The sequence below is a fragment of the Suncus etruscus genome, chromosome 7, assembly GCF_024139225.1.
Source record: "Suncus etruscus isolate mSunEtr1 chromosome 7, mSunEtr1.pri.cur, whole genome shotgun sequence".
In the NCBI taxonomy this organism is placed as follows: Eukaryota; Metazoa; Chordata; class Mammalia; order Eulipotyphla; family Soricidae; genus Suncus; species Suncus etruscus.
The window spans coordinates 30,159,694-30,187,042 of record NC_064854.1 but is presented as its reverse complement, the minus strand read 5'-3'; the positions used below and the strand labels follow the sequence as shown (position 1 = coordinate 30,187,042).

The 27,349-nt window shown below is 35.6% G+C and overlaps 1 protein-coding gene across 1 annotated transcript in view; it reads right to left on the bottom strand.

The window, feature by feature from the left end:
* MYO3A (myosin IIIA) overlaps window positions 1-27,349 on the bottom strand; it is a 187,334-nt gene that overhangs the window by 28,039 nt on the left and 131,946 nt on the right. The window contains exons 19-28 of the mRNA XM_049777537.1: window positions 25,995-26,148; window positions 24,933-25,021; window positions 22,822-22,951; window positions 18,208-18,287; window positions 17,678-17,755; window positions 13,869-14,074; window positions 8,856-8,967; window positions 6,557-6,719; window positions 4,544-4,667; window positions 1,112-1,973 (exon numbers count right to left, since the gene is read on the bottom strand). Of these exons, the coding sequence (XP_049633494.1) occupies window positions 1,112-1,973; window positions 4,544-4,667; window positions 6,557-6,719; window positions 8,856-8,967; window positions 13,869-14,074; window positions 17,678-17,755; window positions 18,208-18,287; window positions 22,822-22,951; window positions 24,933-25,021; window positions 25,995-26,148 (1,998 nt within the window). The remainder of the gene's footprint in view (window positions 1-1,111; window positions 1,974-4,543; window positions 4,668-6,556; window positions 6,720-8,855; window positions 8,968-13,868; window positions 14,075-17,677; window positions 17,756-18,207; window positions 18,288-22,821; window positions 22,952-24,932; window positions 25,022-25,994; window positions 26,149-27,349) is intronic.

Sequence of the window (27,349 nt, the reverse complement as noted above, 5' to 3'; positions counted from 1 at the left end):
TTACCTTATGTGTTACTGTGTTTATTTTATAGCATACACACTGTTGATTAGTGTGATAATGCTGTCTAATATTAAATCCTTTAGTTTGCACAAGAGAAAATAAAGATGTGGTGTATAATGTGGTTTTCTTCTTCGGGGGGAGGTGTTAGGGTCACACCAACCAGTGTATGCCAGCGACCAGCCAGCTCAATAAATTTTAGGCTCGGTATGCTTAGACGACCACATGTGGTGCCCAGGATCAAATCAAAGTCTGTTGCATAAAAGGCAAGCACCTTACTTCCTGTACTATTTCTCTGACACTAAAGTGGTTTTCTTAAAATCAAACTCCTAGAAAGAGAGAATAAGAATGAGAATGAATGAGAGAGAAAGAGACACAGAGACAGAGAGAGAACAAGAACTGGAACCAGCAGTAACAGGAACTGGACCCCATAACCTCTCCATAAGATGATCTTATCAGAGTTCCATGCCCTAAAACTGACTGACCTTTCTATAAATAGCTGATACATACATTACCAGTAGCATGAGATTGAAAGGTATTTTTGTTTTACTCAGAATGATGAGAAATAATAAAGAAAACCGTAGAGATATGTTTCTCTCGCAAGCATCTTCGCTATAATCACATCATCTCCTCTTAAAACTTGAGACTGAGAAAGAATAGAAAATCTAAAAAAGTACTTAGCTATAGTGGAAGAAGCTCAGACACATGAAAATTTTAATTACCATCTATTATTATTTAACTTATTTATCTATTTCTTTTGTGGTGCTAAGGGGACAGAACCCAGAACTTCACATGACAGGTATGTGGAGAATCAAATCCATTGCCCTAAAATTCTGTATTTTAATATGTGGCATAAAACAATGATGTGCCTCTTGACTCTATAAGATTTCCATCAAATTTTATACTAATTCATCTGAGTAAATTCATTAAAAATGATGGTTACTTTAAAAGCACAACCCTAGAGACAGCTATTAAATTTTTATACCGTAGCATAAAACATATGAAACAATGTCAGTTATGAATGAGCTATTTTTAGCTACTTTTTAAAAAATTTTCTTATTACGTAGTTCCCAGAGATTTTCACAAGTGGGATAATTTGGTTAATTTACATACCTGTTTTGAGAAAATGGCCAAGTCAACTTCTTGTTGTGAATTTGCACTTGTGCCATTGTCGTGCTTGAGTTGGACAGCCTCACATTTTGTGGAATAGCGAATCAGGCTATGAGAATTCTTTTCTACCTCTGTGGAAGCTGCGACCGTATTTTGATCCTTGAAAGATGACATCTTCTCCCTCTTCAGCTGCTGCCTTCTTTTGTACCCCCTGTACCTGCTCTGAATGAACACTGCTGCTTCATCTTCTTCCAGGGCTGGTGTGACTGGCTCCCCTTGTCTCTCTGCGACCATCCTCTGCCTCAGGTGACTATGGTCCTGGTTGCAGAGTGACACATCCTGGGTGACCACGGATGTCCTCTTTGCCCTTTCTTTGCTGATGGAATTTTGATACACTGATCTTTGGCTAAAACTAGGTTCCAAAGTTCTTTTAACAGAAGATGGCTTCACCTCACTCTCAGCTAAGCTCAATCCAGGGAGACTGGCTCTTTCCGACAGGCCCTTCCTTTCCAGATAAGCTGCTTTTGAGTCTTCAACATTTCTTTCCTCTGGACAATGCTGGTAATAATTCAGCCTAGCAGTATCTTCTTCCTCCATTTTCCTCACCTTACTATCCTCTTTTGAATCTTGGCTAGACTTCTGTTTGGGGCTCACATCTGCCCGAGTCTCTTTCCCTGACATGTTATTGAATTTTTTCAAAGTTTGATATACTCTGTTGTTATTCTCAATAGCATGAGTGGTTTCCCCATCAGCTTTGAAAGTCGAAATCTTCACCACAGATTCACTTGTTTTATTATTTGGAGCTGGGAAGGCCATTTCCTTAGGAGAGGCTGCACTTTCTATCTGTTTCTTCAACAAAGAATTCCTGCAGGAAATATATTGCAATCTGAATAGATGACACTCAAGTGGAGTTCATGACCTCTTTTGCATTAGCTATTTGCTATATAACACTGTGTGTGTGTGTGTGTGTGTGTGCGTGTGTGTGTGTAAAAACACAAGGTGCTTAAAATAAAACTGTAAAACTCACATGTCCTAATACATTCACTCTAGTGACAACTGTGATGGCTACTCAAAAACTGAGCCCACTATCCTCAATTTAGTGGGAAAAATGTCCTGGCATATATTTCTTTAGTGAAATTTATAAGAATTTTGTCACTTTAAAATCTGTCCTTTTCAAGACCAAAATACCTGTAGTTAGAGATTCTGTGGACAATTTATCTAGGTTGGACATGAGTCAGCAGGCCGTGTTCACTTGGCCGACCTGTTGTATTTTAATAAGCTCTAGGTCTACAGGTCACAGGAATTATCTCACAGAATTAGAGGAAAGGCAGTGCCTGGCTACAGTTTATGATTATGTAATATGTTGGCAAGCATTTCAAAGTTGTCACCTTGCCAATATATTTCCAAAATGATTTTCCATTACCTTGAAGATAAAATCTTCACTAAATCTTATTTATATTTAAAAGGTTTTTTTTTTTAAAAGTAGGGCAAATCCTCCCAAGAGCAATATAGCACTAACAGGTGTTATGGTGCAGTAAAGAATGTCATAACCTGATACCTTATCATGTATCTTAGGACTGAGGGTTACTCCCAACTTTTGATATTGGCAAAGGAAGAATCTATGGAAGAATGAATTAAAACATCTGTTTGAATCAAATATGGAGAAAGTTATGGGGATTGAATTATCCTAATTTCATTAAACGCATCTGAGCCTGACCACAACATTATCAGAATTTTACAGGAGTCACAAAAGAATCCTCATTGTTCTGTCAGGAATCTGAGAAATGACTTGGGAACCAAGAACCTCATAGTTTGGAACATTTTTATACTTATATCCTAATTATCGTTAGAACCTTATCCCCCAGGAATGCTGATATTAGCCAAAATACAATTAATAAAACCAGAAAGCATACAACCCCTAAATTATACATATAATATACATATATACATATAAATTATAATGTACATTTCCCAAACTATTTATTAGTTGTTTTGATATTAAAATATATTTTATATGTGAATAATTATTATATCCAGTGTTAATAATCTAGTCCATCCACATGTGTGGATTCATACTATAGAACCCTCCATCATGTGACTGAAATGAACAAAGCACTTGGAGAACTGAAAAGTGCAGGGCAATGATGCTTGCTTCTCAGTTTCAACTGTTCAGAGTTCCAGCCTGCACGAATTGGAGATGCCTTCTGACACATTCTAGAATAGTTTGCAGGTATAAATCCTTCTCCAACTGCCAATTATGATTCTAGTCCAGAGTTTGGGTTCTGTTTGTGAAAAGTAAATTGAAAGCAAGGACAGATGGTATCTTGGGAAAAAGGAAAATCAGTAGTCATGAAAGACTGAAAGGTTTGGCCTGAAAGCAGGTTTCTATCAGGCCCTCCTCCCTCTCTCTTCTCCTGTCATCTTTTAGCCTTCATCAAAAGATCCTTTTGTTCTCTGTTTATACTTTATTAATCCTGATGCTGTGTTCTACCTTCTAGGATAACTACTTAGACAAAGGCATAACATCTACCCCAGACCAATGTCGGTACAATTTTCTTATTCACCATCTAGTGGATAGAGAAGCTATCAATCGCTGCTAAGCTAAAAGCTAGATCTTGATGTCCCCAGAAGAAAAGTGGATGCAGATCCATACCTAATTGATTATTGTATTTATTAACTTCAAATTTAAACTTAAATTCAAGAAGTATTAATTTCAACAAATAGTTAAAGCTGTCTATCTTGGTTGCCATTTGCTTATATTTTTCTTTTCTTTTTTGTTTGTATTTTTCTGACTTCTGAAGTATAGGAGTGTATATATGCTATAGATAATACCACATCCTCTTGTTCCTCAAGGAAAGCACTGGCCTTTTTATAGTTGCTGGACTGTTTTACAGCTAGTAATGAAGGGAAACAAATTACTGTAACCCATGAAAGCAAAATAAAGACCATATTATAAGTAGGTGGTTAGAATTTTAAGAGAAAATGAAAACGTTGAGTGCCTCTGCATTTCTGAAAAGCATTGATATTTGTTACATATAAAATGAGACTAGGCTGTGTATATAGGGGTTAGTGTATGTAGGTATCCTTTGGATAACAGATACTGAGTTAGGGGACCAATGAATACTGGTTACAAGGGGAACACAAGAGCTGAGGGATATTATTTAGATATGGAGGATGGTTTACACAGAAGGAGGGTTGTGGAGAGGAGGAACTACAAAGGACACTTAGAATTTAAATTATAAACTTAGAATGAAGATTGGTAGAAGCATCTGCATAAAAAGTTTTGAGAGCATCTGTGGAAAAAGTCACTGAAATTCCAAATAAAACCAAGATTGAAAAAGTGATCACCAAGTGTTCTGATATAAGAAGGACTGCTTTCAAAAACTTAAAAAAATTATTGGATGTCAAAATGGCACAAAATCAACATCATTATACCTTTTATTTTCAAAGTTTTTCTTATAGTCAAATTCTTGATCCTGGTTCTGAATTGTTGTTACGGTTATGTTTTTCGTGTTAACAATTCCTTTCTGTTGTTTCCTGACCATATGTCCTCTTGCAGCTGGAACATAGAAGACCCAGAGAAGCTTTAAGAATAATAAGTAAAAAGACATTACTTAAAGTGGTAAAAATAAATTTGATCATTTTTTGCCATCAGTATCAAAGAAGAAAATTAAATTAATGACCTAATAAAAATGGAATTTATTAAGATTCTTGTAGTTGGCAAACAATATAAAAATTAATTGAAATATTAAATATATTAGGGAAAGTACTAAGTTGAAACTAAAGCTGTATTGGGCCCGGAGTGATTGTACAGAAGGTAGGGCCTTTGCCTGACATGCTGCTGACCTGGTTTGATTCCTGGTATCCTATAGGGTCCCCTAAGTACTGCCAGAACTAATTCCTGAGTATCTCTGGTGTGGTCTCAAAACAAAATCCAAACAAAAGCATAGATATGTTGTGTTAAAAAAAAAACCATGCACTCATTTGATTAAAATCTACTACTAATTATTTTCAGAAAAATAATCGCTGTTTTCTAAGTATATGCCTGAAACTTTGATCAATTATTCGTGGAGCCAGATAGGTTTCAGAACTCAGAAAAACAATTAAAACTTTTGTATCAAAAGGTAAGTAAGGGTAATTAGCATAGATTCTGCAGCATCCTTTATGTCAGAGGATGTTTAATTCCATAATTAAGCAAATACATATTTTTTGGCAGGAAAATACAAGTGGGATGAATAAAGACTAAATATTTTATTGCCAAATGAGTTGTGAAAATAATTTTTTCAGTGGTTTCTGAATTTTGGATTTGCTTGAATTTGTATTTAATTGAAATTTGGATAAAGAAGTAAATCTTGGGCCGGGCGGTGGCGCTGGAGGTAAAGGTGCCTGCCTTGCCTGCGCTAGCCTAGGACGGACCACGGTTCGATCCCCTGGCGTCCCATATGGTCCCCCAAGAAGCCAAGAGCAACTTCTGAGCGCATAGCCAGGAGTAACCCCTGAGCGTCACAGGGTGTGGCCCAAAAACCAAAAAAAAAAAAAAAAAAAAAAGAAGTAAATCTTAAATGACAAGGTTTGCATTGTGATGTTTCAATGAAAAGTTAAGAGCTTAAAACTTCAAAGGGGTTATGGAGATCCATTAAGGACCGAGAGAAGAGAATCTCTACATAACTCTCCTGAAGGTCAGTCATCTGTTCTGTCCATCACCTCCAAGGCCTTCAGAACATATGCAACAAATCAGTGTGGATCATAAAACTGAGCCATGGGACCACATATAACATCTAAAAATAAATAATAGCCAGAGTAAAATATAGCAGAATGCAGTGTTTGTAATGCAAAAGCACACAGTTACAGAGTAAAAGGCAATTTTAATCATGACCTTCTAGTCAAATAATTTTGAAAAATACCATATCAAGGCATATTAAGCTCTAAATTTAATTTCAGACAAAAAAAATCTAAGTCTGTTAAGATATTTCAATTAAAATATGGTTCTAAATATTATTTCCCAGATATAATAAGAGTAAATGGATGCTGCCCTTTACCAAAATGAAATTTAATTAAGTTGTCAAAAATTATGGCAAGTGTAACCTTTGGAATAAAGTAGAAAAAAAATCTGATTAACCAATGGTTTATAATAATATGATTCTTGAAATCTATGATTAACTCAATCATTTGTCATATCTTGCATAATAGGTCAATTGTGTTTTATTAATACTTGACAGAAATTTTTAAATTAAATTATTTAAAACAAAACATTTATTCAAATATTAAAAGTATCCATCACTGAAACAATTTGATTTAGATTTAATTTAGAGAAAATATCAAGGTAAGAGAATCTAGGATCTTACACCAAAGTTATATAAAAATTTGAGATTTTTATATAAGATTTGGTTTTATGCTGATATCTAAATAGAATCCTAAACTTAGATTCATTATAAGATGTCTGATTACCTGACTGTATTAGTATAGCACTTTCTTTCCTTTTTGCTTGTAATTTTTGGTACCGTCTTGAACCCAAGAATCCTCTAATACAGGCTTGAATAAAAATAAGCTTGTCAATGGCTTCCTTCCTCATTAAATTTAATTGTTCCACATGATAATATTTAAGGAAAACCTTTAAAGAATGAAATGAAAACAAAGTTACAGCATACAGAAGAACAACAGTCATGTGTTTTGCTATGAACAATAGATTATATTCTAAATCTTTTAGAGATCTTGGAAATCTCTTTCTTGTGCCTTTTAGTCTAGATACTCCTATAACATAATAGATTTTAATGCTTAAAGAAAATTCTTTGGGAAGGAAAACATATTAGCAACTACCTATTTTAATTTTAACAATTGATATTGTTGGATGGGTCACTAAACATAGTGAAGGTTGCACTCTTTCACCAAATTCCTAGCAACATACACTGCACAAAATAAGAATCATGCTTTTTTTAAAAAATAAAAAAAACAACTATATTTCCCAAATTAATAAAAATAAACTTATAAGATATATTTGTATGATGACAGAAGAAAATACTGTAGACCACAGATGAAGTATTTAGTAACACCCATTACTAGCTAAGGACAAAAAAGTGGATAAAATTTCTCTTTCTTCCTCTCCCTCTCTCAGTGGTTCTTAGTGTTTTGAGGGTAAAGGCATAAAAGGGGTTCAAAACCACAGTTAATAAAGAGCCCACTATACCTAGTGATCACAATGAAAAGTGGGTTAATTTGATGATTGAGCACCAGAGGAGTTTGAAGGCCTTAAGTTATTTTCATCTAAGAGTATTCAACCTTTATCAGGAAAAAGAAATTATCTTTTTTTTTGTTTTGTTTTTGGGTCACACCCGGCGGTGCTCAGGGGTTACTCCTGGCTGTCTGCTCAGAAATAGCTCCTGGCAGGCACGGGGGACCATATGGGACACCAGGATTCGAACCAACCATCTTAGGTCCTGGATCGGCTGCTTGCAAGGCAAACGCCGCTGTGCTATCTCTCCGGGCCAAGAAATTATCTTTCTCTTTTATTGGCCAAATTTAGTGGTTAAAGTAACTTCAAATAACTTTGTTGAATACACCAAGTCTCTTAAATTCAGATTTATGTCATGAGACCTAGTAGGATCCTCTCAGCATCTTATTAGTTGAAAGAGGGACAACACAGGCAAACAGTTTAGTATTAATAGTTTTGATAAGTTTGGTTTTAATTTCTACAGATCTCTGGATGTTAATGTATTGAGTCCATTCTGTTGATGAAAATTCATTTACAATTCAATCTGCTTAAAAAGGTCATTTTATATGTGTATATATTTTTGCACAGCATCAGAAATGTTCCCGTATTGAATTCTTTTATCCATCTTAATGAGTTAGAAAAGGTGAAGTGGAAAAATACAAGTAGTTTTAAAATGCTACATAAATATCATGTGGAATTGGAATCATAAAGGGTCTTTTCATAAGTGAAAACTCTATTTGAGGTTAGGCATGCGCTTCAGACCATAAATCATGAGATGTCAGCTTTATGAAACTCATCTTTGTCAATATCTAAAAGAAAATGGTATGAATGAAATACATTTATTTTGAATGCTCCTAATTTTCTTTACTAAACACTAAAGTCAGTATGGATTACTGAACAGACTTTAAAAACTGCTTAAACTATTATAGGACTAATTTCTCATCTAACCATAATGAAAATACTCCACTCTAATCTTCCAAGACTCAAAAATCATAAATTTCCTTGAAAAATAAAAAATGTAAAACAAAATTTTCCTTGAAAATTTTATTCTCACTTTATGTTGTTGATAATGGTTAATTTTCGACATCCAAGAGTACTTCTTTGTCTTAACTTATGTTTTCTTCACAGTGATACATCTATTGTACCCCTAAAACATGGTTGCCCTATTGCTCTTGTTATTTCCACGTTGTAATGTTCTGCAGTTATGAGAAGTTTGATGCATTCTTTTTTCAAATAGTTTCTTGTTTTATTTACAAATCCATAATTGGCTTCATTTTTTAAATTTTATTCTACAAGGATTAAGCAAGCTAAGACCTCACAGGTTCTCAAAGCTAATGCATCAGTATACAAAATATATAATAAATAAATTATATTAAATGTAGTAATAATGGTCAATATATTCATTGATTTCCTTTTCTCAATTTACCCTAGAGAGCCTTTAATATAAATGCCACAGTACTTTTCAATCATTATTAATGTTATAATTTTCAGCTAACCCAACATATCTATTCTTTTTTGAAAATTATGCAGAAACCTTACTTTGGTTTTTCCAAGAGCCCAATTACTGAGACCAGCCTTTTCCAAAATGGCAGCACAGGTGTTGGCACTGAGTGGGGGGTCTTCATTACACTTGTAGCAGAGAACCTGGTAACTTCAAATGGGAGAAAGATTGTTTAGTGCTTCACAAAGATATGAGTCTAAGCTGTCAGGTGGGAAGTCAAGAGCTATGTGCAGGGGAGGAAGAAACTCCTCAAATATGACGAAAGGAATCATGTATATATTTGGAATAACTCTGGAATAACCTGAATTTTAGTCTTTCACAAATCCAAACCAGTGTGTTTTTTCCTACTATAGAGCTTGTTTTCCAACACTTACTACCAAAATTACCTCTCCACACTTGATCTTAGCCAAAAGGCTGAGAAGCGATCAAAATCACCTCTCCAAACTATCATTCATAAAAAATGAACTTAGTAATAAAAAAGCACTCACAGTATTTCTCTGGAAACTTATTTTTGTTTGTTTGGTTTTGGGTCACACCTTACGGTGCACAGACTCCTGGCTCTGTGCTAAAAAATCACTCCTGGCAGGCACGGGGGAACATATGGAATGCCAGGATTCAAACCATAGTCTGTCCTGGATTGGCTGTGTGCAATGCAAATGCCCTACCACTTGTACTATCTCTCTGGCCCCTTTTTCTGGAAACTTATACATATATATGTATGAATGTATGTATATATACAGGGCAGGGCATAGGGAGAATATCTCTATTCTTTTTACCCACCTTTATAAAAAATTAAAAACTAATTTTTAAGTTAGATGAATGGAGATTAATGCAAGTGTCAACCAAAAGAGACCATTGCTTTTCAGGCTGACTCTAAAGTCTAGTGAAGTAGAGGGAAGAATTAAGGTAAGAAAACAAATTTTTACTGGTCAACAATCATAAAAAAAGGGAATATTTATAGGATTTCAACACCCCCATATTTTTATTTAATTTACTGCAAGATGATTAACCCTTTAAGAGGAAACAAAGCATCAATAAAGTCTGAATTTGAAGACAGAGGCCAAGATTGATATTAGCATAGTGTGATTGTTCTGGGAGTTTTAGAGTCTAGATGGTTGTTGTTGTTTTTTTTTTTTTTTTTTTACTAACTAATTCTGTACATTCAGATTCATCTCAGATCTTTGGTGAACATAAATTTCTTTATCTAAAAATTAGCTCTGAGAAAGTAATAATATACTCAGTTTCACCAGTTTGGTCCCATTAGGTTCTATTGATTTATGAATCAGGTTCTATTAATCTCTGACAAATACAGATCTAGACCAGTCTAGAATAAACAAATCATAGATAGCTTTGTTCCCCATCTTCTTTCCTTTCCCCTGTACTTCAGGCTTGTTTACTGTAGAACTCAAGTCGCTGTGAACATATTGTGACCCAAGAACCTACTCTATCCTGACTATCTATTGACCATTTCCAGACTTCTAGAGCCAGCCAGGACCTTCAGTTTACCACAATGACCCCACCCACAGGAGCACACCCAACTCTATATCCCAACATAAGAACAGATTATTTTGAAATATCCAACCATTGGTTTCTATTCTCTGTTGTCAAACCTGTGCAAGAGAAAATCACAATGTACTCTTTTATAAACATGCTATCAGATTCAGCTGGGCCCATGAATATGTACAGAATCCAGACTCAGTTCATGCCCACTTCACTTGCAATAGCTACACACAGCTGCCCTTTCCTGGTGCCATTTTCCACAGCTAAGCCTCTCTAGTACATTACCAGAAAACCCAGACCCAAGTTCTGTTGACTTCTCCAACTACAAACCGCTTGACTCACTATTGATCATTCCTAATTTTGCACATCTCCTTTGAAGGAAGAGTCATTTTCTAAGTATGTTCTTCCTCCTCTTCTGAATTTTTCAATCCCTGTTCTTCTGAATCTTTCCATGTAGCCACAGAACATCCTCCCCCCTCATTTGTTCTCAGCTGAAATGGTCCTAGATCTCTCACTTGCTCTACAGTTCCACAAAAAAAATTATTCACAGCATCAATCTCCCTTTCCCTAATTCCTGTCTTCTTTCATTTCCTACTATCTTATTTAATCACACAGGTAAACAATCTTTAACCACATTTGATCTTCTATGTGACTAAAAATTTGAAACCTGAAGGCTCTTTCTCTTTCTGCCACACTTGTTTTTATCTTTTTTTTAAGTAATATATTTATTTTTTAAATCATTTTTATTGTGACCAAATTAGATTACAAATCTTTCACAGTAATATTTTAGGTAACACATTTGTTTTTTCAGCACCATTTTTTACTGCTGACCAAATGGTCTGGTCTCTCCTCAAAGTGTCTCCAGGGTGTCTCCCTGTTCCCTGATTTTCTCTCTCAGTTACCATGACATGCTCTGCATTTAGACTGGCTGCAATATTCCATTTTCTCCCTCAGTTCTCTCCACAGGTATCTCATCTAAATGTATGGCTCCCTGTCTGTGATGATTCTTAAATCTGTATCTAAACCCTGTTTACATAAATGCTAAACACAATCCTGACTGTTTTATATACCCACAGACATTTCAAACGCATCAGAATTGATCATTCTTTTTTTCCTCTGCTAGTTCTTATCTCTGTAAATGATATCACTCTTTAAAAGACACAGAAAGCAGAAACCCATGTGTCATACTAGATTATTCCCCAATAAGTTAAAAAAAATCTCTCTAGAGATTTTTAAAGACACAGCTTAAACCATTTTCTGCCATCTTTTAGGACCATCTTCACTCCCTTCTTTCCTCTCTCCCCTCCCTCACCAACTTCCACTGCTGTGTAATTTTTTCCATAAAATAAAAATTTGACCATGGCTTTTTCTGACTTTGCTCAGGTGGCCAAACCAGGGTGCTGACAGAGGTTGGGCAGCTAATGTATATGCATGTGAGTAGGGAAGTATAGAAATAATAGGAAATGAAAAGCTCACCTGTGCCCCAAAGCAGTCATTTAAAATCAATTGCCACATCTAATTATTTTTATGAAAGCTCTTGCCAACTCTCTACACTTGCTTGCCTTTGCAGCTTCACTTTGTTATTCAGAGGTAGCCTGAGATTCAGCCTTAAAAGTACTTTTAACTTATGTCAACAGTCCATGTTGACTCATGCCTCTGTGCCTCTGTGTTCATCCCCTTGTTGGCCCACTCCTTATTTGTTCCCTGATTGTAGGCAATAATTTTGGGAGTTTAGTTTGAGACAAACATATTATTGAATGCAAGAATATTGGTATATGTTGATGACATTTGGTTCTATCAATGAACTTCATAGATATAATTTCATTTGCTGCTCATAACTTCTTTCAATGTAGATACCATAATTATGTTGACTCACAGATGCGAAAGATTAAGATTAAAGTTTACAAAACTCAGGTACCTTTAATAAGGCCACATATTTATTAAGTGGCACAACTGGGGTTTAAATCTGAGTTTTCCAACTTCAAGGCATGAGGTTTTTATGTAGTTCATTATACTGATGGCTTCCACGAATTCTGGTGGTATTCAAGTTTAAGTAACTGAGCCATGATTACTAGTAGAAAAATAGTGCTAATGGGAGCGGTTCCTTAGAGGCTTCATTTAATTTAAAGTAACTGGAAAGGCAGTGGATAGGATAAGGCAAGTTCGTATTGTATATTGTCCTTTAAGATTTTTTTGTGTGTGTTACAAAATACAAGAGTACATCTACAGTAGAACTGACAAAAGGTCAGATGAATTTTGCACTAGTATAAAGAGGCTCAGTCCAAGGAAGAAGCAGGTCAGAGGAAGGTTGCTTAGTCCTATTTACACCTCCGCAGGGTCTTTGCCAATTGTTCAGCCTTCCTATAGTCCCACTAATTTGGATGACAGCTTTCAAATTAGTGGTAGAGAATAAGTTTATCCTTATATTTCTGGAACTTCCTTTATTCCAAGCAACTGTTCTCATGTTTTCTATATACTTAATTCCCCCCTTTATCATTAATATGTAATAATCTCTACTATTCACTAATAATAGTATGGGATTTGGAAATATACTTAAGAATTTGTTCCTACTCTGACTATCTAGAGAAACTATTTTCAAATATTCACCCTTCACCAACAGACAGGCTAAACTCTCCTAACAATCCATATTATACAACCATGGGTAATTTTGAAATTTTGTTTAGTTTGGCATGCAATGGTCTCTTCATAGTTTTAATGCAAATGTTTTTCTATGGTTTTCCATATTATATTATGTGGCTTCAATAAGGCCAGCTTGGTCAATCCAAGACCCGATACATTTTGGCATACTGAAATGTTTGTACACTGCTAAAGCCCCTTCCTGTCCTTTTCATAAGTCACACTCACCATGAGATCCCAGTTTCAGCTCCTTCTGGATATAGTTTCTCATCAGCCCTAATGGATATACTTTCTTTTCTCTAAACTCACTATGTGTTTCATTTTTATGCTTTATTATATGTCAGCTTGCACTGCTTATTCATTTTGTCTGATGTTTCGATAAAGTAACTGAATTATTAATTCTTGGTGATCAAACTAGTTTTAAGTTTCAATTTATTATAGGGATCAAAGAGATAGTACAACAGTTAAGCTACTTACCTTGCACATATGGTATGTTCTTACCTGCCAGATGTGCCCCCCCCAAAAAAAATAACACCAAAAAGATTTTATATCTTTCATAGTAATTAGCATAGTGTCTTCCTTATATAAGTAAGAAAACTTATTTATTATTATAATTATTTTGGTACATTTTTAAAATGTACCAAAATTAGAATTTTTAATAAATATTATTTATTTTTAATACATACCCTGTCATGCAGGAGGCTACTCACAGATCATTGCTCAAGGGATTATAGGTGTTAGGTTTGAACCTGGGCCTCAGACATGCAACATATGACCTCTAACCCTTTGAATGATTTCTTCAAACATTTTCTTTTTCTTTTTCCCCTGGAAGTGCTCTTGGACTTAGAATTAAATTTCTTTAGAATTTTTATATGTGCCATACACAGAAAGTATACTTAAAAAACCCCACATACCGTTTTATAAAGTTTGCAAAAAGTATGCGATGTGAATATCCCAGCCTTCGAATTCTTGCTGTTTCTAAAATTCCTGTGTAGCGAAGTTGTAGCAGAACTTTCTCTTTGTCATATTTTCTTGCCTGACGATCATTGTTTGGCTTGATGCAACGGACAAAATGAGGTTGGCCCACCACCATTTTAGACAACAAATCCATCAAGGAATACTAGAATAAGTTAAGAACAATAAGTTTTTCCCTGTGTAGTATCATGATAAAATATATGCATATGTAGGTTTTTCTATTGTAAGAATAAATTTGTTTCATTTTATTTGGTGGGGGGAGGTTGGGCCAAACCCAGTGACACTCAGGGGTTAGTCCTGGCTATGCGCTCAGAAATTGTTCCTGGCTCAGGGGACCATATGGGACAACGGGATCGAACCCAGGTCCATCCTGGGTCAGCCGCATCCAAAGCAAATGCCCTATTGCTGTGCTATCGCCCCATAGTAATATATTCCCTTGTAAGAATATATATATTTTGGTTTTTGGGCCACACCCAGTGTTGCTCAGGGGTTACTCCTGGCTGTCTGCTCAGAAATAGCTCCTGGCAGGCACGGGGGACCATATGGGACACTGGGATTCGAACCAACCACCTTTGGTCCTGGATCGGCTACTTGCAAGGCAAACACCGTTGTACTATCTCTCTGGGCCCAGAATATATTTTTAACACTTATTCATAATTAGTAAAGTGGGGTGAACGCTGTATTGACGTGGATTTTATTTATAATCTACTCAAAACAGAGTCATTGCTAAAATGCAGAGGTAATAATGAGGAACTCAGCATAAAAAAGTTGCCTGCAAATTCTTAGGGTAACTTTAATTAATAGATAAATTATTTTTATAGGACTTATAATTATATCCACTCAGGATTACTTGAAAAAATCCAGTATTTAGATAAAATTTGGTTTTCTGTTTTTATCATTAATCTCTTTCCTTCTAGCTTTATAGAAATTAAGAGTGCAACCACTTTAATCCCTATTATAATCATCTCCTAGTTTATATAGCCATGAAAATTAAATGAATCTCCCATACTCTAGTCTATTCTTGTTTATTTTCTTTATTTTATTTTAAAAGTCACATATAAATTAAAATGTGTTCTGTAGTAACCCACCAATTACTGAATGACAAGCGATGACTATTTGCAACCCCAGAGGTCTCATTTGTTAAAGACCGGAATTTTCATTTAGTGGTTCTTAGCAAGGTAAAAAAATAATTGAAGGACATAACTGTTTATGACTAGATCCCTTTTAGGGTTGGAAAACAAAAAAAGCCTGGTAGTCACAAGCTTTTGCAAATCAGATCCTAGAATTTGGGAACTGACAAAGCACTGTGTCTTCATGGCTCAGATGGGATCTTCAGCATAGCTGCGTCTGCCAGTGTGGAATTCCTTTCATTACATTTCTCTGTGAATCATCATTCCTTTAGTCAGGCAAACATCTGCCAGACACATGAAGATATGAAGACACAGAAATATGAAGGCGATCCATATGGCTGTTAGCATTCTGTGTGAGAGCTTACTGCAGTGGAAGTTTTCTTGGGGACCAAGGCAGAGTGTTACACTAGGTTCAGTTCCCTTTGCAACATGAAAAATAACTTAAAGATGGTATAAAACATATACTGGATTTTTTTTACAATGTTTTACTCTAGTCTGAGGAGTAAACAATTTTATGAACTAATAACTGAAACCTACACATACTGCTTGATGTCTACCACAGTGTTATGATAATGGTCTTGCATAATTTACTCCCAAGCAGAAAATATCTGGCTATAAATACTGTCAAAGATTCAGCTAGGCTGATGCCCTGATGTAAGGTGAATGCATCAGTATCCAGGTGCTACTCAAGATGATGAAGCACACACTGTCTACTGTGTATTTAGGATTTATAAAGTATACCCCGAGGCCCGAGTGATAGTATAGTGGGGGAAGGCATTTGCTTTGCACAGAGCCAAGCTGGGTTCAGTCTCTGGCTGGTCCCCCAAACCTATCAGGAGTGAGTCTTAAGCGCAGAGCCGAGTCACCTGCTCTGATTGCCACCAGGAGTGGTCTTCCAAAACAAAACAAAACAAAACAAAACAAAACAAAACAAAACAAAACAAAACAAAACTACTCATAGAAGCTACCCATCTATTTTAAAAAGTTTTTTAGGATTATACAACAATCAATTTAGTTACTGAACACTTACAATAAATGTATTGTCCAGTACATAATTTCTTCCTCTTACCACACATTAAATTATTTTAAGAAATTAAAAATTTCTAAGCTTTAGGTGACCTTTTTTTTCATTTACTGGTTATTAATTTTTATCATTTATTATTTATTTATTTTAAAAACATTCTTCTGAGCCACATCTGGGGTTATTCCTGGCTCTGCACTCAGAAATTGCTCCTGGCTCAGGGGACCATATGGGATGCCGAGGATCAAACCCCCTCCATCTTGGGTCAGCCACATGCAAGACATGCTGTACTACTACTCCTGCCCTGGTTATTATTATTATTATTATTATTATTATTACTATTATTACTATTACTACTACTACTACTACTATTACTACTATCTGTTTATTGTATCACACCTGGCAGTGCTCAGGGTTACTCCTGGTTCTAGGCTCAGAAATTGCTCCTGGAAGGCTTGGGGGACCATATGGGATGCCAGGATTCGAACTACCATCCCTCTGCATGAAAGGCAAACACCCTATCTCCATGCTATCTCTCCATCCCCCCTGGTTATTATTTTTTTATTAGAAAAGATAATTAAAAACTGGGACTGGGCCAGGGTATCTAGAGTTCTTCATAGCAGAATTTCTTTCCTTTCTCCCACATTATCCCAGGAAAGAATATCACCTCAATCCATGCCAAGAACACAATGACCCATTTCCTGGGCATATTAGTGTTTCCTTAATGTCCTGGGAAGGACAAGTTATTTTACCACCAAGTGAGAAATTCCTTTAGTTATTATTCCAGTGGGAATTTTGATTCAACAGACAAATCTCTCCCTCCCCCCCGGACAAATCTTAATCAAGGCATGAAATTATTGGTGGTAGGAAGGTTGCACTGGTGAAGGGGGTATACTTTTTTATGACTAAAAACCCAACTACGAACATGTTTGTTATCATGGTGCTTAAATGAACACATTATTTAAAATATTTACTAGTGTAGGCAGAGTGATAGCACTGCAATAGGGTGTTTGCCTTGCATGTAGACATGACCTGGGTTTGATTCCTGGTATCCCATATGATCTCCCAAAGTCTGCCAGGAGTGAAATTTGAACACAGAGCCAGGGGTGTGAGCACAGCCGGGTGTGTCCCAAAAACCAAAACCAAACAAACAAAAAAAGATTTACTAGTGTAAGGATTTACTAGTGTAAAAGTTATTAGTGATTTAGTGTACAATGATTTTTTTATAGGTAAAAATATCAAAGTAAAACCACAAGTTTAAAAAATAATAGATTTATTATAACTTGTAAATAGGTTATAACAAGTTAGTTAAAAAAGTAAATAGGATAATATAATTTTTCTCTTTGGGGGTGCACACCTGGTGATGCTATGGTTATAATCGTGGCCTGGAAGTTACTTCCAGGGTGAAGGGATTGAGCCAGGTTGGCTGCTTGCAAAGCAAACGTTCTACCCACTGTATTATTGCTCCAACTCCTATATAATTTTTCTTTTACAGTAATAACAGTATTATGATATTTGTTGTTAGTTTTTGATCTGTAAGTCTCCTTTAGAACAAATGACACCCCTAAACACAATATATCTTAATTTAATAGCTTACTCTAAAATATGATGCAGCCGTTTGTGTTTTCATGTTGGTTGTCTCTCTGGCATGAGATATGGTTTCTCCAGCTTCAGCCTAAGAAAACCAAGAAAGAAAATTATGCTTCTGTATCTGCTGTGTTTCTGATAGACAGGAAATACAAAGATTTTTCTTCAGGTTATCAGAGTTTATGTGTTCCAGTACATAAAACAACAAAATGTTGCTATCTTCATTCTATTTGTTTTGAACATGTTCACTGGAACTTAAGTTGATCTTACATAAAATGCTACTCAGACTTTAGCTAATATATTTTTTAGTACGTCTTGGTGTCAGATTTAAGATGATAACAGAAATACAAGATTATTTTAGTCATTATCAGTCATACAAATATAATCTGCTTATACACCTATAATATCTGTTTATGATAAAAAGAAAGATCAGGAGGAGAGAGGCTAAATAAAAGGTTATTAATTTTTGAGAGAGTACAAATACTGCTATTATCAGGGTTAGGTTATTAGACCCATTGCATGGAAAATGAATTTTCTTACCTTTATGGGACTGGTGAATTTTTCTGATGTTTTCATTTGATAGTTTATAATGTTTTTAGTTTTAGAATGTGGCAGATTTCCTATGGGAATATAGATAAATCAATGTAACTTTTGGAGGACTTACTGATTAGATCTTCCCCATTTACTTAAATATTAAACCACACATTGTGGATCCCACAAAAATCATACTCATATGTTTGGTTTACTTTATTAAGATGTTTTTAGAATGCAGTGATACAACATGAAAATTTACAATGAATTTTAAAATCAGAAAAAAATGCTATCTTGGTGCTTGTTACAAAAGGTATGTTTATTTAGGTTTGATCCATGGCATACCATATAGTCTCCCAAGCACCAGCAAGAAAAATTCCTGAGTACATAGCTAGGGGTAACCTTTGAGCATTGCTGGAAGTGCCCCCCTCCAAAAAAAACACAGACATTTTCTAAATGAATAAATTATAACTTGGAAAACAGAAAGCAGTTTTGAAATTTTTTGAAAGTTTTTTTGAGTTTTTGAGTTTTGAAATTTTTTGAGTTTTGAAATTCCTTCTAAATTACTTCTAGAGGCTGGAGTGGTGGTGCAAGCCATAAGGCATCTGCCTTGCCTACACTAGCCTAGGATGAACCTTGGTTCGAGTCCCTGGCGTCCCATATGGTCCCCCAAGCCAGGAGTGATTTCTGAGCACATAGCCAGGAGTAATCCCTGAGCCTCACTGGGTGTGGTCCCAAAACAAACAAACAAACAAAAAACCCCCCAAAACAAAAAACTTCTAAATTCCTTCTTAATTACTGTAAGATATGAAGTAATTCTGATTAAGGAAGCAACTTGATCCTTTTTTGGTGTTATTAAATGTATCTGAGGGTCTAGAGCACAAAGTTAAGTTTTACAATGACCCTTAAAAATCATATAATTCATATAAATTGGTTTAAAGAAAAATCTAGCAAAATTGAGACCAATGAGAAATTTTCACCTTAATATTCAGAGATGTTTGCCTGGTACTAGGCTATATCAAAGTAATAACCTAAGGCCATGAAACATCATGATGTTATAGAGAAATTACTGTTTTGGAAGTCAATAAGACCTGGATTTGCATATCTGCTCTGGTCCTTAAATTGTATGGCCTTGGTCTTTTTGTTTTTGTGTTTTTTTGTTTTTTGGGTCACACCCAGCAGCGCTCGGGGTTACTCCTGGCTCTACACTCAGAAATCACTCCTGGTAGGTTTGGGGGACCATATGGGATGCCGCGATTCAAAACCCCGCCCTTCTGCATGCAAAGCAAATGCCCTACCTCCATGCTATCTCTCCAGGCCACTGGCCTTGGTCTTGACCTTTGATGTTTGCTATTTCAATCTATAAAATGATAATAATAATGTCTGCCTTGGAGATTTCTACTGATAAATGATAATATGTCTTGCATAGTCTTGGCACCTGGAAATGTTAGCTCATTTTCTCTCCTCTTGTACCCAACCCCTCCACTCCAACCAATCTATCATGCAGGAGTTTCAACTTAATTGCCATCGTCAAGCTGTCTCGAATTTAGTATCACTGAAGATAGATTATTTTTCTTCACTCCCACTCTTTTTCTTTTTGGTCACACTCAGCAGCACTCAGGTGTTATTCCTGGCTCTACGCTCAGAAATCGCTCCTGGCAGGCGGCTTGGGAGACCATATGGGATGCTGAAATTTGAACCGTCCTTCTGCATGCAAGGCAAATGCCTTACCTCCATGCTATCTCTTTGGCCCCACTCTCACTCTTTTAAAGTAACTTTTTAATATTGTGGAAGATAAGGTATCATGTTTCCAATAATGTGCCAACATTTATGGTCTTGGTGTATAGTCACACACCTTATCAGATAAAGTAGAGACTTCAAATCCTTCACATTTTTTTGTGGCTACAGAGGAATAACTTAGAGTCCAGAATGGCAAAGGGAAGAGGAACAGTATCTGGAATGTGGCCTTTAGAGGAAAGGGGAACACTTTCTGGGTTGTGGCCAGTAGAGGAAGGTGGAGCAGTGCGGGGGATGTGGCATGTAGAAAATGGGTAGCAGGATCTGGGCTGAGACCAACATGTCTCTTCTCTTACTCATTCCTTACACAAGTAAAGTGCTGAGTGTGAGAATGTGTGGTTGCTTCAGTGGGGGCTTCATACTTTATGTATGAAACTGACTGAATGCAGCGGAGTAGACAGAGATGACAGATGATCATCAAAAAGATGGATTTAGGATTCTTACAGAGTAAAAAGTAATTTGTTTTTGTGTTCTAGTATTACCAGGAAAAGTTGAAGACTTCTGGGAAGCATGCTGAACACACAGAGTAATATAAGCTTAATGAGGACAGATCATTACTTAGTGAATACCATCTTTTACTTTCAGCCAAATAAGAATTAGCATTTAAAGTTCATTTGGAAACCAAAAATATAAGAGTAAGTTTAGTTAAGAATTTTGTAATTTCAAATTAACCAATTTATACTCTAGTCATCAAATAATTTAACAAGTCTAGTGAAGGTCATTAAAATTAACAGGTGTATCAACTGGATAGTTATAGAAAGCAAGCATATCCTTTAAATAAAAGATAGTTATTAAAGACCCTTACATTTCACATAATGGGTAGGAAACATGGAATATTTTCTTTTAAGATCAGGAATAAGATAATATTCTTTTTTACCATTGGGACTAACCATGGTTTCTACCATTCCTGCCAATGCAGTGAGTCAAGAAATAAAAAATGAACAGAATTAAAAACACTGGACAAAATTCTTTACTCAAAGATGATCCACAGGGATTTATTAAAAAGCTATTTATGGGGGCCAGAAAGATAGCATGGAGGTAAGGCATCTGCCTTTCATGCAGAAGGTCATTGGTTCGAATCCCAGCATCCCATATGGTCCCCCAAGCCTGCCAGGAGCGATTTCTGAGCATGGAGCCAGGAGTAAACCCTGAGCGCTGCTGAGTGTGACCCCAAAATCAAAACCAAACCAAACCAAACCAAACCAAAACAAAAAAAAGCTATTTATGTAAATGCTCTTATTTGGCAACATTGTGGAAGAAAAGATCAACATATAAAATCCAGTAAAATTTTTGTACATTTCAATAGAGAATTTGAACTTAAAAAAACCCAAACACAATCATGTATGTAATCAAGGTGTTTAAATAAAAAAAAAAGTGGCCATTTGTAGTGGTATAAAATGTAATAAGCCAGAAAATAATTGGACAAGAGAAATGCAAGATTCATGCCTTGAGAAGTTCAAAAATATTGCTAATAAAAATACATGAAGACAAGTAATGGAGTTATATTGTGTCCCTATGTTAGAAGACCATTATTGTTAAGATCTCAATTTTCTAAAAATTAATTGCTAGCTTTCATTACACTCAATAAGAACCTCACCAAGATTTAAGATAGAAATAACAAAATCATTCTAATATTTGACATAGAAGAGCAAAGAAAATATAATTGAATAATTAAATAAAAAGATAATAAATTGAGGTAACTTTTACTATATGATGCAAAAGCTTTTACAATAAAGCTATCATAATCAAGAAGTGTGGTATTATCATATAGACAAATGTCAGTGATGCAGAGCCAAGACCAAAAATAGAGCTATAGTAATATAGCTCACTGGTCTTTGACAATGGTGTTAAAACATTAAAATAAATCTTTTAATAAATGGTACGAGAAAAATCAGAATGGGGCAGGGAGAAAAGGAGTACAAAGGGTGATGAGGAAATATTATTTGAAGGTGATTGTTACTTATTGATTATGTTGAGAGTTTTACAGGCACTTATATAATTAAAAATGCATCAATCTTTTCTGTCTAGATATGTATTGCTATTGTATCAGTGTATTTCACTGAAAAATATTAAAAAAGATGGTGTTGGAGTGATATCACAGTGTGTAGGGCATTTGCCTTGCCTGCAGCCAACCTGAATTTGAACCCTGGCATCCAATATGGTTCCCCGAGCTCTGCCAGGAGTGATTCCTGAGTGCAGAGCCAGAAGTAATTCCTGTGTACCACCAGGTGTGGGCCCAAAGCCCAAAACAAACAAACAAGCAAGCAAAACAACCTCCCCAGAAAACAACTGTAAACTCTAGTCAAAAAAGAAACTGTATTTAAAAAATTTAATGTAAAAGCATATATGGTTGGGTAGAAGAAAATATGTAAGTTTTCAATCAATAAGAGTCACTAAATCTGTAGAACTTCAAAGAATCTAATCATAGCTAACTAAGTCTAAAATAGTAGATAATTCCAAGTTGTAAATTTTTGAAGATGAGAAGACTTATAGTGAGTATCAAAGGTATAGCCTTTTTTCTGGTGAGTAATTCAAACATTTATTTTCATGGAAACTTAGATTTTTATATTTTATTATTTTCTTATGATCTGGGAAGAGAACATTAATAACTCAGTATTCAGGGAGCTGAAAACAAACAACTATAAAATATTGAGAATTCTACTCATGAAAATAAGAAATATAGTATATAGTTTAGTGTAGTATAATATTGTATAGCATAGCATAGCATAGCATAGCATAGCATAGCATAGCATAGCATAGCATAGCATAGCATAGCATAGCATAGCTGAGGAACCCTCTTAGTTACAGAAAAGTATCTCAGCTCACCTGCTTTGGAGAGTGGCTGGTTGACCAGTTGTCGAATCACACTGTTTTCTGATGATCTCAAAAGTAGCACAATATCAGTTGGGAGAGTGTCTCTATTTTTAGCCAAAAACCCACTTGCATTATAGAGAACCTGTTGACCAAGTATTCTAATATGATGATCACAGTCAATGCTATTGCAATATTCAATCTCATTTGTGGTTATTTATCAGTGGTTAACATAATCAGTGGTGATTTATAAAGAGCTTATTCCTGCCTTCAGCAATAGGAATACACAGATTTATAGCAGTAGACCCTACAACTTAGTTGTGATGAGTCTATTAACTCTTTAGGTTTACAACACTTCTTGTCAGGGATCTATTTAAATCTTCTGATTTTTACTTAGCTAAAATTGCCAAAGAGGTTTAATTTTTCTCATCATTTCTGTTGGAGACTTGTTTCTTTTCTTCTGTGTTTGGAGGTCAAAGGCTGTCATTAAGGAAGTACCTTAAGATTGCCAAGGCCTCCTCATTTCTATGCTAATTCATTTAAGCACAGTGAGCCCACCAAATAGATGGTCTCAGTTGTGGTGTAGACTAAATACCAAACAGGTATTGGCATTTCTGGCACTTCTAATTTTAAAGCTTTTTAGAAAGACCAATGTAGCTCAAAGACTTCTGTAGGATGATCCAATAAAGTTACCTTGAGGAGACAAACTGTGTCTACCCAAAATTATTATGTTGAAATCTTAACACTTAAGATGACTGTTTTTGGATAAGGGCTTAAAGAGAGGTAAGGTTAAATGAAGTCATAAGAGAGAACTATAAGTGTCCTATAAGGAACACCCAGCCAGACATCTCATTCTTTGCCCTCTTAAGAACTCAGAGTAAAGGCCACATATCCAAGGACATAGGAACAAAGTCAACATCTCTAGATGTTACATCTAGTTTACATCTAGTCAACACTAGAAACCAACTCTGCTTTCTCCTGCCACTGAAGTTTTGTCATAGCATGCCAAAACGACAAACATAGTTAAGGACAACTATAAAATAGTTCCAGGCTAGGCATAGTGACAATAAATACTTTAAAGGGAAAATCATGTACTGAAAAACATGGAGGAAGTTCTAACTACAATTATTTTAACTAGTTATTTTCCCAGTGAAAAATGACATGGAGGAGTTCTAGTCTACAAGAATGCTGGGGGTTTTGTGCTATTTTGCATATGCATTTCTCATTCTCTGGATTTTCTTGATCAGAATGGTCTTATTTATGACATCATTGAGAGGGAGTAGATTCTTTCTCAGAAAGGAAAGAAAACATCCTCATAGCATAGGGTGACAAATCTAATGCTTAGTTGGTATAGTAAGGTGCGATTCTCAATGCATAAACATTTCTTCCCTTCCTCTGACTGCATATAAGTCCATTAGTCTATTCCTCTAATAAGATTAAGCCAGTTATCTGACCACATTTCCAATCTGGCACCTTCTTTTGCTAGGACAGAATAGAGACATGTTCTGGATGTACTGAAGAGACAATTATCAACAATGTATTTAAATAGTTCTTAGGGGGCCATTGGGTTGCCTTAGTGACTACAAGAACCTGCATTACAAGTGTGAGACCATGAGTTTGATGCTTGGTGCTATCCACCTGTATTGAGTGTGGTCCCTGTGCCTCTCATGTTTATGTCCCCTGTCACAGAATATTCAATATTGGACACACAATCAAGTATGTTTTGTATATTAAGTGAAAGTATACATATAATATTCCTACAATGTGCTCAAGCACAGTTGCTACAGGCTGATAGATGTGAACATTGCAGTCAAATGTTTGATAATTGCAACCAAGCATATGGAAGCTCCAACCCAGTCCCTCTTCCAGAATTTCAAACCCAGAACAACAAAAGGAAATGGAAAATATTTCCAGCTTTTATTAAAAAAAAAAAGAAAAAATCAGTAATTAGCCCTGGTCAATCTCATCCTAAGCAAGATTTTAGGATTTGAAACATGAACTCTTTTAAAGTATTTTTATTTTTCCCTAGTTTTCTCTTCATTTCTTAATGAAAATGCCTCCAGAAAATCTATTTCATGAAAGGCTAAACTTAGTCCTGTGTCTCTAGCTACCCTTTATGCACTTACCTTTCCTGCAAAATGATGAATTCCAAAACTAAGTTCCATTCTTTTGGGTCTCCAAAAGTACTGTGATTTTAGATTGCCTTCAAATTTTTCTGCAGGAAACAAACAAACAAACAAATTCAATATCTAATGCGAAGGAGATATCTCAAGAATATTGCTTGACAGAATAATCATTTTTGCCATAAAAATGAAAACATGTGACAATAAGAAAGATTTTTATTTAGCTAATATAATACAGGCATCTTTGGAATCTATAAACAAGGGGACAGCAAAACTCAAGATGGTGAATTTTACCAGCTCAATATGATTCAGTGCAGACTTTCTCAACCATATGGCCCTCACTGAGTCCCGAGGATTCTCACAAGGGCCAATGGTGGAAACTACATAAATGGTAGTCACAACATGCAATGAGGTAGCTAGCTGGAGAGACAGAGACAGTGAGGGTGGTAGGAGGGAAACAATGCTGGAATGGGGACATGCTTGGACAAAGTTTAGAAACACTGATTTAGAGCTGCACTTTTCAACCCTTAGCAAGCATCAGAATAAACAGGGGTATGTGTGGAATGCTCATCTAAACATTGGCTGCTGGGTCCACCCTTTGTAGCAAGTTCAAAATAGAATCCAGGAATTCACGTTTCCAGCAAGTTCTCACATGGTAGAGATCCTCTTAGTACAGAGGAAGGAAGCTAAGCTGACAAAGTGGTTAACAAAGCACAATTTGCTGTCAAGCCCTGTGTAAAAGTTTTCTGTTTAGCCCTCCTTTTCCAATGGAGGCATGATAGGTTGCTATGGATTACAAAGAAGTACCCTGTTATCATAAAGGCAAGTAGATTACTATGATGGTTTCATCACCTTGAGAACTTTTTTATGCTGTGTCTGAGAAGAAACATCTTCTATCAAAATTAAGTGACTACTATAAACTGTGGAGTGGTTTCTTTTTTTTTTTTTTCCCACCTAGAATATTATCTAATTAAAGACAAGAAAGAGTATTCTGAAGGACACATAATCCAGAATTACATGACTGCATTAAGAAAATTGTGAAGACATAGTGGATTCAAAACTCACCTACAAGAGTCTGGTCAGTGGCTTTGGGAAACCTACTCTCTTCATCAAGAAGGGAGAGCAAACCCATTGGCTTCTGCAGAAATATATCTAAGAGGGGCCGATTGTCTTCATATTCAATAACTCTGGCATCAACTTCTTCATTTAGGTATTCGTTCTACAAAAGTATATCATAATTATAGAAAATTTACAAACTTTTGTAATACGTAACTTGAAAAAATTACCCCAAGTTCTATTTTTACATGTATTTTAATAATTTTTCACAATGACCTTCTCAAAAACTGAATCATTTTCTTTATTTCTCCTCAGAACTTCTTGTTCACTAGTAAGCATTTATTCCATTTACAATACTTATGAAAAGGTTCTGCCTCTATTCTGGCCCTTTTGTCTACTAGAATTATAGACTCAAATGTTCTCTTATTTGTTGTTTTTGTTTTAGGGACACACCTGGCAATGCTCAAGGGTGACTTAAGGCTCTGAACTCGGGAATTTCTACTGGTGATGTTCAAGGGACCATATGGGATGCTGGGGGTACAACTCTGGTCAGCAAGGCAAGTGCCCCACCTGCTATATTATCTCTCCATCTCAACACCTTAAAATTTCTAAATTTAAATTCAGGGGACTATGATGATGATCAAGAAGAAAATTACACTTCATAATCTATAGAACACAGATTAGATGTCTTAGGGTTATAGATCCCCAATTTAGGCCTTTATCTAATTTCAGAAATGTTTCTCTCAAGATTTAACATAACTTCTTAGTTGCAATGACATTTTTCATCTGCTAAATAGAGAAAATAATATCTCCAAATCAACATGTCTGGTACATTAATAATCATTAGTTTTTTAGTACCTTTTAAGATATTTAAAATGAACATGGAAAAATTATTTTAACACCATGGTATTAGCACAAAATATGTGCTGCTTTGATAGTAAAAGGGCATAAGGAATAATAAATATTATAGCTTTGTTTCTATACTTTTGTCTTAACAGTTTTCCCATTGGGTCTGTGAAAGAGTCAGTAAGCATGACCTCTAAACTACAACAGAAATCAAATAAAAAATAATGTTCATCAAACAGCTTATAAGTCACCATAATAATTGATACAATGATATTTAAAATAAGTTTCTTTCCTTCAGTGGATTTTGTTGTTTATTGGTGGTGCTCAGGAGCTACTTCTCAATCAATCCATGCTTGGGGAGTTGGGGGTCATTCTCTGGAGGTGTTTGGCAGTGCCTGGAAAAGTCCTAGGGGTCCAAGGATTGAGCCTGGAGCCACCAAATGCACAGTCTGTCCCCCAACCTATTGAACTAACTTTCTGCCCTTCAGTGGAGTTTAAAATAGGACTTGAGTGATAAG